This window comes from Triturus cristatus, chromosome 7, assembly GCF_964204655.1.
Source record: "Triturus cristatus chromosome 7, aTriCri1.1, whole genome shotgun sequence".
Lineage (NCBI taxonomy): Eukaryota > Metazoa > Chordata > Amphibia > Caudata > Salamandridae > Triturus > Triturus cristatus.
Genome location: NC_140590.1, coordinates 1,343,752,161 through 1,343,767,895, shown reverse-complemented (window position 1 = coordinate 1,343,767,895; position 15,735 = coordinate 1,343,752,161). Strand labels below are relative to the sequence as shown.

Sequence of the window (15,735 nt, the reverse complement as noted above, 5' to 3'; positions counted from 1 at the left end):
ATTCTCCCTTAGCTATCATTGGCCAAAAAGCTTTTGTATCTTTTCGGTGCCATGCATCCAATAAATCTTCATACATTTTAGTTCCACATTTTTTTTCTGATAGCCTTCGGGACTTTTTGTATTTAGCCCTAGATTCTGTTTTTCTAGCTTTCTCTAGTTTTGATTGTAATAGTCAAGAATTTTTTAATTGCTCTACAATGGGTGCCCTACCAACTGTGCGTTTTAAGGGATGGACACTGAACTCTGGCTTATGTGAACACCTGTTTAAAGCACTCAATTTCATGAAATCTTCCATTATATCAACATTGGGATTATTTTATTAGAAGCTTCTAGAGACAAATCTGGAATCAAGCATCATAACTTTCAGAAATAGCATTCTGTGAAGATCCTATGATCACCCATTTTTCCTTTTATTAAACACAAAAATGGAATCAACAGCTCACTTTACAACACATTTTATATTTAAAATCAAATCATTTAACATATATTATCAAAATTTCATAGTTCTTCTTAAGTCTAGGATGGACCTCCTCACTAATTTATGCCAGATCCAGCATAAGATAATCAGTGTTACTTGGGATACCTCTCTTTCCATTAGTGGGTTGGGCCAGACTCTTGAGAGCGACCATTACAAGCATGCAAACCATGAGATCTAGACAAATTTACTCACAAAAAGCCTGGCCTCACCCAGTTTTTCTTAATAGGTTATGATAAAGCAAGTATTCCCCCACTTCTTCTTTGGCAAGCGCAGACGCCAACCAATTGGTTCACAATTGGAGTTAAAAATTCCTGCGACTATTGTATAGCAATTTTTTCCAAGAGATATTTGGGAATTGAGAGAGAATAATAGAATCCTTATTGTGGGGGTGTTCTCCTGTTATAGATATTTATAAGAGCAACATATTTACCATACGCAAGACTAATGATCTGTCCTAACATATCATCAGAGCCTGTTTTCAATTGTCTGATATTTTACCCCAAATGGTCAAACTGCCTAAGGTTCTTCCTCCACTTGAAGCATGGGTTTTGATTCTAAATGTCTTAAATCCCATCCTATGTACTGAGTGGTGGCCCATGTTTCCTGAAATAAACAAAAGTGAGATTTATCTATAAACAATCCCAAATTAGTGCTCACTAATTTAGATTTTATACCGGCTATATTCCAACCAAGTAAAGTCCTGTAGATCTACTCAATATTGTTTTCCTTTGTCTCTTCAGCAAATTCTAAGCAAGACATTTTTTTTACATTTTTATTTAAGTTTTAAATACAATAATACAGTACATTGAAAAAGGGAGAGACAGGAGTACATCATAATTTATCTCATGTGAGTCAGTGGAACAAAGCAAAGCATCAATAGTATCTTTCCATTTGTCTGCGTTTTCCTGTTTAATGGAACTGTTCACCCCCATGTAGTCCCCGGGACGCATTGAGGCTTCCATCACATATGAACTATATTCGCTTGGATAATTCCGTTTATTAATTGTTTGGGACATAGGTTGTAAAGTATAAGGCAGTCTTAAATTAAACTGAACCCCATAGCCACCCTCCCCTCTAACGGGGAACTAAGCTCAAGTGTGACCAGCCCCTGAATGAGACTAGGCTCTGCAAGAATCATCTCATTGTAACCCCATTGCACTGTCAAAACTAAGTGGTGTTTTACATACATGATGTCTGGGCACACATTAGAACACGGACCATAATTTCCAGTCTAGTGTATTATCTGTTTTTTAAAGAACCTTGGTCTTCATACAGACCCTGCCATACTTTTGGAATGTTCATCATAAAGATAACATTTTGATTGAAAAATCCAACACTATTTCAATGAGGGATTTAAATGGCTTTGACTATAGGTTTTTGCAGGGCCCTTTGTCATGTCTCTCACTTTGTGTGATCTAAACACTCCACAAGCATGATTGGAGGAATAACCAATCTTTGGTCTTTAAGTCAGGATCCTCTTACGAAGCATATTACAATTCCTTCTGAATAGGTTGTATCTAAGCACTTGTTGATTATCTGTCTCGCTATTTTTACCCAGTTGTCTTTAAGTTAGTTGCCTCGTTCATTCCCTTACCATGATCTTCTAAACCAGCCACTTCTCTGCTACCTTTTTAAGATCAGAAGATAGATTTACTATAAAACCCCTGCTTAGATGTAGGTTCTCCGGGGTTTCTCCTGGTATTAAAGTGTAAATTTCTGTAAATGTATTCACAGCTCATCTAAGATCAATTATATCCTGGCTAAACTCCCTGATCAGTTTATATACGTCTCCAAATAATTGTGAAGAGGGGTCAAGTAGGACCTTTCAAAAAGATTGATTAATATTGTACTTATTGGGTTTGGTTTTAGCCCCTTGTGCCATTAATTTCATCACGTAAGACAGGCTCAAAACTGTTTGAGCATACAACAGTTACCTCTAATGGTACACACCCACAAACATTTTTTGTGAGTGTAGGAAAGTGCACTTTTTGTATGGTCCCCACCCCCCCCCCCTACTTTCTTGCTCCAATGCTGATGGTAAGATGGCTCTGACAGTGCAATGAAGCCTGCTGCCCAGGCGCCAGTGCTCTCTCCCTAAAACTCTTATGGGGAAATTGGCATCCCCATTTGACAAGCACTTTAAAATAGTCCCCGTCCTTAGTATATGCCATCAGTAGTACCAAGGGCATGGGTGGTAAAAGGCTCCCCTGGACTTGCAGCACTGTATGTGCCACCGTAAGTAAGCCAAGTAAACTACTGACTGCAAGCCTGCCATTGTAGACTGTAGGAACAGTGTAAACTGCTCCAATTTGACTTTGTCCTCACCATGTGTGGCATAATCAATGCACTGCTTTTTAATAAGTCATTCACCCTTAAGGAAGGCCTCCTAAAGCCCAGGAGGAAGGGTGAATTATATTAAAGATGTAGGCATGTAAGTGCAAGCTTATATGCCCCTATAGTGGCCTTTACCTATTAAAGGATGCTAGAAGTGGTGAAGGGTCCATAGATAACATGGGTTAGCACCCGTGTAAACCAGAGGTTGGCAGCTTCTCTATGCTACCACTTAAATATGTTGTGTTTTGTACAAAATAATGTGCCTTCTCTCCCTTACACGAATATCGTGTCCAGGGCGATATGGCATGCACCCAGGTGGCTACCTTAGAGATCGCCCACCTGGTTAACACAGCTTCTCTGTGCTCTGGCTGCCAGCCTGCGCTTGCAGCTGCCAAGACAGGATTCTGACTTCCTGCCAAGCAGTGTGATTACTCCCAGGAGTCAGGAAAAAAAGTCCTGAACAGGAGGTGGCCACACCTCCTCTCTCCCAGGAAGGCTAGTGAAGTTGCACTTCAAGGCCGTGAGCTTCAAAGTCTACACCGCTTCGGATATAAATATATCAGGGTTGACTCCCAAATGAGGAAACAGCCTTCTCCCTGCCTCAGGCACATTTGCACCTGTGAAATTTGGTATGCAGGAGGTGTACACCCCCAACAGGCTTAGCCACACCTCTAGGGGGGGCTGCCGGGTCTGAACTGGCGTAACAAAACTTGTGGGGGCCTCCATGCAAGGCATGTGCCCCCCCCGTGCTCAATCAGGAGCTCTGCAGCCATAGTGCTCTGCTGAGGGCCCCCCCTGGTGCTTAGGGCCCCGCCCAGCTTGGGGCCAGTCTTGCGCCCCTGCGGGTCTGAACAGCTAAGTAAGACTCCTGCTATTTTTAAAAGTGGTAGAAATTGCGGGTTCTGGGTAGAAAAAGGGACCTACAATCCCGGATGTGGTCACCTCAGGAACGGAGTAGCCGCTGGGGCAAGCCGCCCATTGGCCACTTGCACTCACACCCCTAACACCCTTAAATCTAGGATTTAAGAGCCACCCTTGACACCAGATGCACAGTTCTGAATCAACCTGCATTAAGGAGGACAACGAAGAGACACATGTCTGAGACAACAGGACTTGCACAAACCAAAAGAGGGATACTCTGCACCGGTGGCAATGCTCCTGGAACTGCCTGATCCAGACTCGTCATAGCCTAACTCTCAGCACCCCTACACCGAGTGACCCCTGTGAGAGCCTGAAGCATCCTCCGAGGCCCCTGGACTAGTGGCACTAGTCTACTGCAAATTGCAGGTAAAACAACACTCCTAATCGGAAAAATCGATGGCCATCTGAGGTTTCACCCAAATCCAGATGGTCTAGTGCGTTATGGGAACTGTAGTCCTGCTTTCCACGAAGTAACAGATAGCTCCTGTGTTCCCTCTGATCACTGGACATCTAAATACCTTTCTTCGTTTACCGCGGCCAAGGCTTGTTGGTCGCCAGTCTGGCAATTGACCGCCTTCACTTGATGCTGCACCTAGAGGGAACTCCATCTGACCTTAGACCGATGTTAGCAACCACCCCGTTGTGTTTTTGCATCTTGTTCCCTGCAGCACAGTTTAAGTGGTAAATAGCAGCTCTCCTGTGGCTTCCGTCCAGCACCAGGGACAACCAGGACAACTCTGCACCCGGGCTCCACGTTCTAGGTATAATTGAACTGACTGTTGTGGCTTTGTCTTGAGACCAGCATCACCTTAACCCTCCTTGGGTTTTCTCGCAACTCGACCTGCAAGTGACCAGTCGTCAAGACCACTTTTTTCATTGACTGCAAAGAAAAAGTTCTGCTGTATTAAATTGCTGTTTTATGTTTTCTTCTAAAATCCATATCTCCGGTTGTATGCATCTGATCACGTTCGTTTTGGTATCTAAATTAAGATAAAAATACACTTTATATTTTATAAATCTTTGCCGGATTTCTATCGAGCCATGTCAATTACTTATCGTCCATGTTGGCACTCTGGAATTCAAAACACATCTTTCTCTAGGTAAGCCTGACTGCTCTTTGCCATTCTACCAGGACTGAGCTGAGAATTTATTATTGTGAATCCAAGGACTATCTTTGGGGTCTGTGAGAGTATTGCATGGTAAAGCCTAATCAGCATCACCACACAATACTACACCTTCCTACAGTGAGTTATCCATTACTGGAAATGTTGGGCCTGGCTTTATTTTTTCAGTTTGACTAGACTTGGGAGCAAGGGGACCACTTGTGGACCAATTTATTTTCTTTACAAATATTTTTGCTACTTTTTTACCATTATTTACAATCCTTTACACTAAGCAATGGTTCCACCTCTTCTTGTCGATATATTTTCCCAACTGTTTCTCTGTCCACCAGCCTGCCTCCATCTCTTTAGCCAATCTTATTCTTGCCTGTCTCAAAGCTTTTCTCATCTGTTTCAGTTTAGTCTATCACAGCTACTTGGTCTTTCCTTCATTTTGTATATATTTTTTTTCAATGTAGAGGTCTAGAGCTTGATTTCTCGCAATGTTCTTCATTCCTCTTGTGTCCCGCTCATGCCTTCTGCTTTTACCCATCTCTCTGTAGCATCTTCGTCTGTCTCTAAATGAGGATGGACAGTGCCGAGTGCAGCACCTCTGGTTCCAGACTATTTTTGACATGTTGGAGCATTTCCGGGTTCATCCCATTCCTCTGGAGTCTGGAGGTTCCAGTGATGTCACCTTGGTCAGCTATGTTGTGGCATCTCAACGGCTGCATGGTGAGTGAATCCTCATAATGTCTACAGACATTGTCCAAATGTTTTTCCCTGGTTGGCCTAAACAGTAATGTTGAAACACCAAGGATTAGTGTCTCAGTATTTCACGCGTTGTGAAGAGATGAGTGCATTTCTTTCCAGACACAAGAAAAGGGGGTAAGGGCGTATAGCCTGTGCTGATCAAAATTATTGATGATTATATTCACCTCTCGCAACATCGCCTATCACTATATCTTCCACGTAAGTTTAGTATTGATTTACCATTAAATGGTCTACCACTATATTGTCCTTGATTTAATTGTTCAGTTTAAAGCGTCCTTTTTAAAAATAGACCTTTCTATTTTATATTAGTTTTAATTTTAAATGTATTTTGTATCTTTTCTATTTTGTATATTTCTCCAGTATTCTATCTTTTATAGATTCACATGCTTGAATTTTCCCTGTTGTCATGGTGAGAGTCCCATGGTAGCATAAGTAACAGCAGTAATAAGACAACACCATACACATCTATAGAACAGAAAAATCACTTAAGCAACCTTTCAGCCTCATTTTTAACATCCATATTTTAGCCAATCGCAGTAGAGACCTCAGAGTTCCCTTCCCCTACAGAGCCACCATACCTCAGATTTCTTACCGCACGTCGTGTGATAGGGAGTCTCCCTTAGCGTTGCTCAGTTACAATATTTGATCTTTAACTTTTGACCTCCACTCTCTGCTACTCTCAAGGTATTTCGGACTATATACTTTTGCCCTTCGTTATTGTTGAGATGCCAGAGCCTAAAAAAGGGCTGTTTAGGGCCTGTAAGATCTGTGGGAAGTGTAGACTATTTTCCGAAGACCCCCACAAACAGTGATTATATTTCCTCTGCCCTGACCACAAACCCAGGGAATACAAATATTGCCGCATTCAGCAAAAACTCTCAAAGACAGGGAGGGTAGGCTGCTACTGACTTCAGAAGAGGAAGGCTGCTTCATACTCTTGAGTCTGAACCTGAGGAAAAGGCCCATTCTTCCTCAAGGAAAAGAAAAGAGGGCAGTCACTCCTCCCACCATGGGGACTCTAAGAGATCCAAGTCCCAGGACAGATATGAAGGGAAGCACTACAAGAAACCTCAGACAAAGGCTTCAAAGGCTTCTTCAGCTCCACTGTCTGCTTCTCTGACTCCTCTCAGATACCAGTCTTCTCTTCAAGATAATATGAGGTGCTGGCACGGTCGACTGCTTTGACGGCGACGAATACGACAATGACGGCCACGACTCCAACGACGACGGCCATGCAGACAAAAGCCATTCATGCACCGTCAATGGTATCGCAGACAATTGCATCAGCAATTGCACAGTCGTCGAGCCCGTCGACTGGACTGTTGATAGAGGGGAAAAATCAGTCTTTAGCCTAGACGGTTTCAAGATCTCTAACATATCCCCTTTACCTCCTCCTCCCCTTTGGACTTCCAAGAGTCAGAGGATGACAGTATGTTTGGCCCTGCTTACAGTCCATCACAGTTAAGGGTCAAGTGCCAAGATTCAGATGAAGACATCAAGGACAATGATCCATCTTCTTACCTGGCAGGGGAATTTTCTTTTGCAGGGTGACAAGTCTGCTATGCAGCAGCCAGATTCCTTCCAGGAACATTAACCTTATGATGATAGGGAGGAGGAGCGTCCTCATTTTAGGCAACCGGCAATGAATGTTCTAGTGTCTCTGGTATCTGATCTCCGTCATATGATTGACTACCACAGGCGTTTTCCGGACACAAATGCTCCTCAGAGGCCTTTCCTTCCCCAAGAAGTTCCACTATTCATCCGGGCCAAAGCACTCCCAAATCCATCAGGGAAAGGACCATACCTCCTCTTATAGTCATCACAGAGGATACTCGGGATGCACAGACAGAGATGGAGAGATACAAACGGACATAGATGCCCATGATGAATGGGACAACTACACAGCCCCAATGCCACCCTCTCCCAAACCCCTTCCTGCTGCGTGTTCCCCTCCTGCAGATAATGGGGGATTCCATGATCTTCTGGAGCTTGCCTCCAAGCATTTTGACTTGCCAATGCCAGCTAAACAAACTGAATGTTTTCTGTATGATTTTAAACCAGGCCCTCAACGTTCAGTAAGGTCAGTCCCTATAATTGACTCTCAATGGCAAGAAGGATTGAAGCTAATGAAAACACCTGCCTCTGTTCCAGCTATCATACCAAAGTTGGATAAAAAAAACAAGGCCCTTGATGACTCGCCTGTATGCCTCATTGGTCATCCGAGCCCAGACTTTGTCAACATGCAGGCAGCGCAGGGAAGAGCCAAGAATCCAGCGTCTCCGTGTACAGCCCTACCTGACATGGAGGGGCACCGCCTCGACAATATTAGAAAGAGGTTCTCGGTATTGACTGCCACCTCCATTTGAACCTCTAATGCCATGGCCTTTCTTGGGAGATATGCCCTGCAGATGTGGTCACACATCTCTGCTCTGTTGGAGTATCTCCTGGAAGATAAAAAGAAAGAGGCTAAGAACATTCTATTGGAGGGCGAAAGAGCGTCTTCGGAGCTCATTGAAATAGCCATGGACGTTTCATCCACTGTTTCCCCAGGTGGCAGGAGCAGCGGTTCTGCGGCGCCAGGGATGGCTAAAAGAAACCACCTTTCGTCCAGAGGTCCAAGCCAAAGTTTTAGACATGCCTTTCGATGGAGAGTGCTTGTTTGGCAAGCACATAGACCAGGCTCTTCAATCCATAAAGGCAGACACTGACAGTCAAAACCTTAGGCAATTACCAGCTGCACCGCTTACAGTCCATTCGTGGTAGAGTGTGGGGGCAATTGTCATCCTGTCCGCAGTTTCAACAGTGGTACCAGCCATATCCGCAGAGTACCTACCAGCCATACAGCCGGTCGTTTCAATCCAGCACTGCTCAGCCGTACTTGAGGCCGGCAGGACGAAAGAGGCAACAATCGGCTGGAAAGTCCCAAGACTCCAATAGGAGGCAATGAAGTTCATCAGGCCCCTGCCACCATAGTCCCACGCCACGATCCCGTCTTCACATCCTTTGTGAAATGAAACTACATTTCTTGAGACAAATGGGTTTCTAGACCTCTTCCAGCACGGCCACACTTTGGAATTCATTCAGCTACCCCCAAATGTTCCACTGTAGAAAGTTCCACTGTGTCACCTTCCGGATCTCAAAAACAAGATACAGCTGCTTCTTCTCAAGCAGGCAATATAGGAAGTACCCCTCAGACAACAAAATTGGGGGGTTTATTCCCACTTCTTCCTCCTCAAAAAGAAAAATGGAGGCAGTTCATGAACCTCAGATGGCTGAACAAGTTAATCAAAAAAACTATCTTTCAGGATGCTCTCTCTTCAGGAGATTCTTCTTCTCATGGAAAAAGGGGATTCTCTGGCTTCTCTCGAACCTCAACGCCTATTTTCATATTCCCATTCACCCTCTGCATCGAAAATTTACACGGGTCCAGATGGCAGGGCTCCATTACCAATTCAAAGTGCTTCCATATGTTTTCAAATCCGCTCCCAGGGTGTTCACCAAGTGCAGGGCACCGATAGCGGCCTTTCTAAGATGTTCAGGTCACCAGGTGTTCCCAAAGCTGGACCATTGGCTCATAAAGGCTCCGTCTTTTCAAGCGGCAAAGATATCAACAAGAGCCTGTCGAGTTCTCTTATAGTCTCTAGGTCTGCGCATCAACCTTGAAAAATCGTCAATTATTCCAGCCAAATTGTTGATCTTTTTGGGTGTACGTCTCGACATAAGTCTCTGCTAGGCCTTTTCCACTCAAAGGATACTGCGTATTATGGGTACAACAAAGCTTCTTTCAACAAAAAAGTTAGTTTCTGTGAGGCAGTACAAGTCTATGCTGGGGATGATGTCCTCTTGCATCCCGCTCATTCCCAATTGCCTTCTCCACATGCGACTGCTGCAGGAGCAGCTCGATGCACAGTGGCTTCAGTCTCAAGGCTCATTCAACGACCAGGTTCACATTTCAGCGGCAATGAGAGCCGCAATGTCCTGGTGGATGGTCAAGGAAAACCTTTCACAAGGCCTCTTTCCTTCACACTGTGCCGCAGCTGGTGACGACTTCAGATGCGTCAATGGACGGATGGGGGCTCACCTTCAAGAATTACAAGTTCACTACAGGAGGTCCAAACAGGACTAAGAGTGCCACATAAACATTCTAGAGCTCATGGCAGTATTCCTGGGTCTGAAAGCCTTCCGGCCTTGGATCAAGGGCGTGTCATTGCTAGTCAGAACGGACAATACTACAACAATGTTTTACCTCCGAAAGCAAGGCTACACAAGATCACTAGCACTTTCCCTTCTTGCTCAACAGATATGGGAATGGCTCCTTGTTAACCAGATCTCCTTGCAAGTGGAGCACGTGCCAGGTGTTCACAACGAGAGGGCCGACTCTCTCAGCAGGGTATCCAAATGTCACAAATGGGAGCTCAATGATCAGCACTTGAAGGTGGTCTTTCAATCTTGCATTTACCCAACATTCGATCTGTTCGCTACATTCCTCAACAAAAAGTGTCCTCTTTTCGCAAGCAGGGTGCCTCATCCAAAATCGTGGGGAGATGCCTTCCAGTTGCCTTGGACGGAGATATTTGCCTACGCATTCTCACCGTTTCCACACATTCCTTGAGTACTTCAGAAAATGAAGCAAGAACCTGTCAGCTCATTAGATAGTTCGAGGCAATTCTGATACACCGAGCTGCATCGCCTCTCAGAGTGTGCTCCGATTCTCTTCCCTCCAAGGGAGGATCTTCTCTACATTAACCAGGGCCAAGTGGTTCACCCACAAATTCCCTCTCCATTTGTCAGCTTGGCTTCTCACCACACTGAATTTGGGAATTTTAGGCTGTCTGAGGAGTGTTCAACAATACTACAGAAGTCTCAAGCTCCTTCCACGTTGAAATGCTACACAGCTAAATAGAATAGATTTCTGTGCTTGGTGTATCTTGCAAGCATTGCATCCGTTCTCATCATTTCTGGAGCAGGTGCTGCCTTATCTTTTGCACTTATCAAATTAGGACTTTCTCACTCTTCTATAAGAGTTCACCTGGCTTAAATTTCTAGGTATAGAAGACCCTCAGATCAAACTTCCCTGTGGTCTTATCGTCTCATCAAGGAATTTCTGAAGGGTCGTTTTTTTAGAGCCTTCGCGCCTGTTAAACCTCATCCAGTTTTGTGGCAATTAAATACTGTCCCATCACAGCTAATGCGCCCTCTCTTGGAGCCAGTACACAGATGTGAATTGAAGTTCCGTTCCTGGAAAGTGGTTTTTCTCCTGGCCAGTACGTCAGCCAGACGTATCGCTGAAATCCAAGCTTTCACTATAAAAGAACCGTAACTTCAATTTTTGCCAGACAGGGTCATCCTATGCCCTAACCCTTCTTTTATACCGAAGGTGCCTTCAACTTACCACCTCAATGAGCCAATTGTCTTAGCAATGTTCTTTCCTAATCCATCCTCAGCAGTGGAAAGAGCGTTGCATTCACTGAACATTAAACGTTGTCCAGAATTTTATTTACAAAGAACAAAGATGTTCCGTTAATCCTATCGGCTATTGATCTTTCTCAGCCGCTAGGAAAGGACCAGCCTTGACAAAAGTCAGCATTGCTTGTTGGGTCACCTCAACGATTACCTTCTGTCATGAATAAGCTGGTCGCTCGCTTCCTGCGAAAACGCTAGCTCATTCAACTAGAAAAGTGGCGACTTCCTCTACCCTGTTTGCAGTAGCATCCCATCCTGACATATGCAGGGCGGCAACGTGGGCGATGCTCACACATTCGTGAAGCATACTGCCTTGATGGCTGGAAGAAGGCAGCTATTGCTGTTGGACAAGCTACACTTTGACATCTCTTTACCTAAGGTAGGCGGCTTTTAGCCTTCTTTGTTCTTTTCATGCTGGTTGTACATTTGTAGGCATATTCTTTCTTCTCTTGGTTTCTGATGCTACAAGTTTACCTCATGGTGGGATGGTTTGCCTACCCACCGCCTTTGTCTCTTATGGGGCTTATACTGCTTACTAGTCGGATTCGAGCATTTGAATCTAAAAAAGATATAATGCTGGAGAAAAAACAAGTTACTTACATGTACACTCTGGTTCTCTAGTATTGACCTCTTTTATAGATTCACATGATACCCTCCCTCTTCCCCAATTTGGCTCACCAGTTACCTCAGAGTTTTGTATGTCTATACACTTGTGCTCGAAATCTGAGATATGGTGGCTGTGTTGGGGAAGGGAACTCTGAGGTCTCTACTGTGATTGGCTGACATTTGGATGTTAAAAATGAGGCTGAAAGGTTACGAAGTGAGTTTTCTGTTCTGTGGAGGTCTATGGTGATGTTTTATTACTGCTATTTCTTCTGTTACTGTGGGACTCCCACCATGACGACGGGGAAGATTCAAGCATGTGAATCTATAAAAGATATCAATACTAGAGAACCACAGTCTACAGGTAAGTAATATGTTTATTTTAGTTATCTAGCCCATTTCCACAGATGTGTGTGTGAATGTTCACGCTACTCCAGTATTGAAACTTTCATACATTGTCATGCTTAAATCCTTCACTGTAGTCGAGATGAGCCCCCCCCCCCCACCCCAGTACCTTAATAATGTAGTACAATGATAGGTATAGACTAGGAAATGCCTAGGTCTCTTAGTTTAGCAACCTATCATAGTCATTTAAATAAAGAAACCAAAGTTGTGCATTAACCAATCCGAATTAATCACCCTCTAGAAAACTCCTGGGAGAGAAGCTCCAGTACCTAAGATCTTCTACTGCACGTCGTGCTAGGGATCGCCACTGAGTTTGCTCAGCTCTTTCTACTTCAACGTCTGACCGAAGATTTTCAGGAAATTTTCTTCAGGAAACTTCAAAGAAAATATATATTTATAGCTCGTCGACCACATAGGTCATGGATTATACAATTCCAGGATGCCCTTCCATATGACGGACACCTGCAGAATTTCTGTGACTGACAACCAGCAGGAGGCGAGGGGTTTATACACATTGACAGAAAATATTTCAGATTCACTGTAGCTGAAAGCCACTACCAGTTCAGGGTACTCCCTTTTGGTCTCAACTCCTCGCCCCGTATCTTTACAAAGTGCCTTGCTCCTGTGCCAGCATTTCTCAAACACCACCACCTTCAGGTCTTTTCATATTTGGACAACTGGCTGGTCAAAGTGTCTTCCGAAGAATCAACGCTAGCATCCACGAAGACCTACACACACCCTCCAAAGGATCACTATATTAAAGACGTGCCAACCTCCGGGCCCTGGCCCACCTTCGGGTTAATTTAAGGGTCTAGCAGCAGAGACCCATGTGCTTAGTTTTCCCGTTTCTCTGGCATGAGGGGTCAGATATTTAAAGGAGGATACCTCGGGCCCTGTTGGGCCGATTTTCACTATCTTTGGATCATTTTGCTCCTGGCGGCAAGCTCTAGCTATCAGGAGGTTTTCAAATAGGTTTTCAGGCATTTAAAGGGCACACTTTGGCACGGTGATCCCCCCCCCCCCCCCCTCCCCCACTAGTCCTTAGTTGGCATAAGGAGGCCAGCACTCCTTGGCGCTGGAGGGAGCCATCTAGTTATGGGGTCTGCTGGAGACAAAGGTCTAGTCCATCTGTGCAGGGCATCAGGTGACTTCGTTTTCCAGCTCACCACTCTTGAATTGTCGATGTCCCCACCCAGATCCAGGATCTTCATGTCTCTCGCTAGTGCTGGGGTTGATAAGTGTGGGTGGAACGTTCAAGATGCCAGACACCCTGGTGAATCCTGGGATGACACATCCTCCCTCTTCCTTGTCCTAAACGTCATGCAATGCATTCTGAGTAAATCCAATATGGCACCGTCAAGTTTTCTCTGTAAAGAGCCTTTCTGAGCCCCATACCTAGCTGACATCACTGCAAGATCCCTTCCCACCAAAATTCAAAGTACAGCCCCTCCTGTGTTGAATCCAGATGTCGGCCCTCAGTTCATTGGGCCTTGAGTGACTCAGCTCAGATGCAGTGTGACAGCTAATTATCAGATACAGATTTCCTCTCCAGTAACTGAGCCATTCACTGATTTGTGCTCCGTTTGTATTGGGAGTCCTTTGTTCCCTCTCCTGGGGAGAAGAGTAATTAACTTGGCCCAGCAAGTGGGACAAAGGTCTGGAATCTGATTATATACTGAGACAGAGAAATATGGCAATTCTTGATGTCCCATAAGATTTATATCTAGGTTATTGGGACTGACCTTTTCAAACTTGGTTTGCATATTTTAAATCAGTTTGGCACCTTGCTGGACTCTGTCGGCCTAAATGCAGTGAAATTGCATTGGAAGGCAGATTTCAACTATATGTACAATACAGGAAGCACTACAGATTTTTAAGTAAACCCTACTGACCTGTCTATTAGGACCCACTAATATTATAGTGCCTACCCCAGGTCAGCACCTATCTTTGAGACCCTTCTGCGTCAGTCTAGCTATATGCAGTTACCGGACTTTGCATGACTGTAATCTCGAACGCACAGCCCGCACACACATGTGCACAAAATCTCCTGTAACCAGCCCAGTACCCCTTACTCTAGCTACCTCACAATAGCCTGATATTAAAAGTCAGACACAGGAGTAAACATAACATATGTATTTATAAAGGCCTTCCATATTTGTTATACCTAGAAGTTCATAAAATCAACTGTCACCCTAGTCTTGTAAAGTGGTTAAGGATTTCCATAAGGGCCAATTAAGGGCTTATCCAACAGTAAGCAGACCACCAGATTCATGGAAGTTAAACATGGCCCTATCTCAACTAATAAAGTCAATTCAAACCCATACATTAAGGGGATCTCAAGCACTTGTCTTGGAGATGGCTTTACTATTCCCATTAAAATCTGCAGGAAGATTTGGTGAAATCAAAGCGTCACTATTAAAGAACCTTATATCCAATTCCAGATAACAGAGTTATACTAAGGGCAAATCATAGATTAGTTTTCATTAGACTTTCACCTAAATGAACCAGTAATAATCAAAATATTCTTACAGAATCCTACTGATGCCACAGAAAGAGCACTCTATACTCTAGATTTTAAGCAGTGCCTCAAATTTTATACTGAAAGAAATAAGACGTTCAGGAAACTTGACCAATTACTAATAGCCTTGGGTTCGCCTTGGAAGTGCTATGTTCCATCAAAACACAGCGTTGGATGATGGGTCTCTGCAGCAATAGTGTTTTATCATCACAAAGCTGGACGTCCTCTAGACGGTAGGGTTCGAGCACATTCCACAAAAGAGGTGGCTGTAGGAGTCATTTTTTTAATGTAGTGTACTAAAATGAGGTACAATATGTAGAAAGTGCAGACGACCCTTATTGGCTTACAGGGCTTAAGTTAATAATCCCAAATGCTCTCTTTGTGGTAGTGTGGGTGGGCAGTTTAGGCGTATCAGAGGGTAGTGTTAAGGAGTTGTTGTACACATAGTCAATAAATAAATGAGACCCACTCAAGGAGAAACACGAGACCAATTTAGAAAAATAACATATATTTTTATTGAAATGTAGACACCAAGATCTTCATAATCAGGTAAGTTCTTTAGACGGTGACAAATTTTACAATCGAAACAGTACAAAATGACAGCTGTCAGATTTGAGACATGAGAAACATTCATGGCATAAGGTCACTTACAATCTACTTACAGGGCTGTTTGCAAAGGTGTTGGTCGAGATAGTAGCCTCAAACTCTAACCGTTAATGGGAAATGGTACCTGTAGAAAGAGGGTGCAAGCATGGACTGGGGGACCAGTCTAGCAGAACTCAAGGGGGGCTCGGATCTTGAGGGTCTCTAGGGCATGGAGAAAGTTGTTTCCGTAGACTTGGGCCATGGGGCTCAGGTGCATAGGTGCTTTGTCCGGCAATGACGCACCGTTGGAGGCTCTCACTTTGTGTCGGAGACCTGGTGAAGGGGGACAAACCAAGCAGCAGGGACACTCTGTGCTGGCCTCTTGGATCCCGACTTCCTTCGACGGTAGGTCGGTGTTGGTGTCTGTGATGTCGGGACTGGACAAGGAACAAGCCCTGGTTGCGGCAACTGCTCAGATATCCAGGGTATTGGTGCAGGGCAGCTCCTGGGGTGCCTTGCGTGTCTATACTTGGTAGGGAGACCGATCTGAGCTC

The 15,735-nt window shown here is 44.4% G+C and overlaps 1 protein-coding gene across 4 annotated transcripts in view; it reads left to right on the top strand.

The window, feature by feature from the left end:
* SH2B1 (SH2B adaptor protein 1) overlaps positions 1-15,735 on the top strand; it is a 397,766-nt gene that overhangs the window by 362,163 nt on the left and 19,868 nt on the right. For all 4 annotated transcript variants that reach the window (XM_085618991.1, XM_085618990.1, XM_085618992.1 and 1 more), the window contains one exon: positions 5,397-5,568. In XM_085618991.1, coding sequence (XP_085475117.1) covers positions 5,397-5,568 — 172 coding nt within the window. The remainder of the gene's footprint in view (positions 1-5,396; positions 5,569-15,735) is intronic.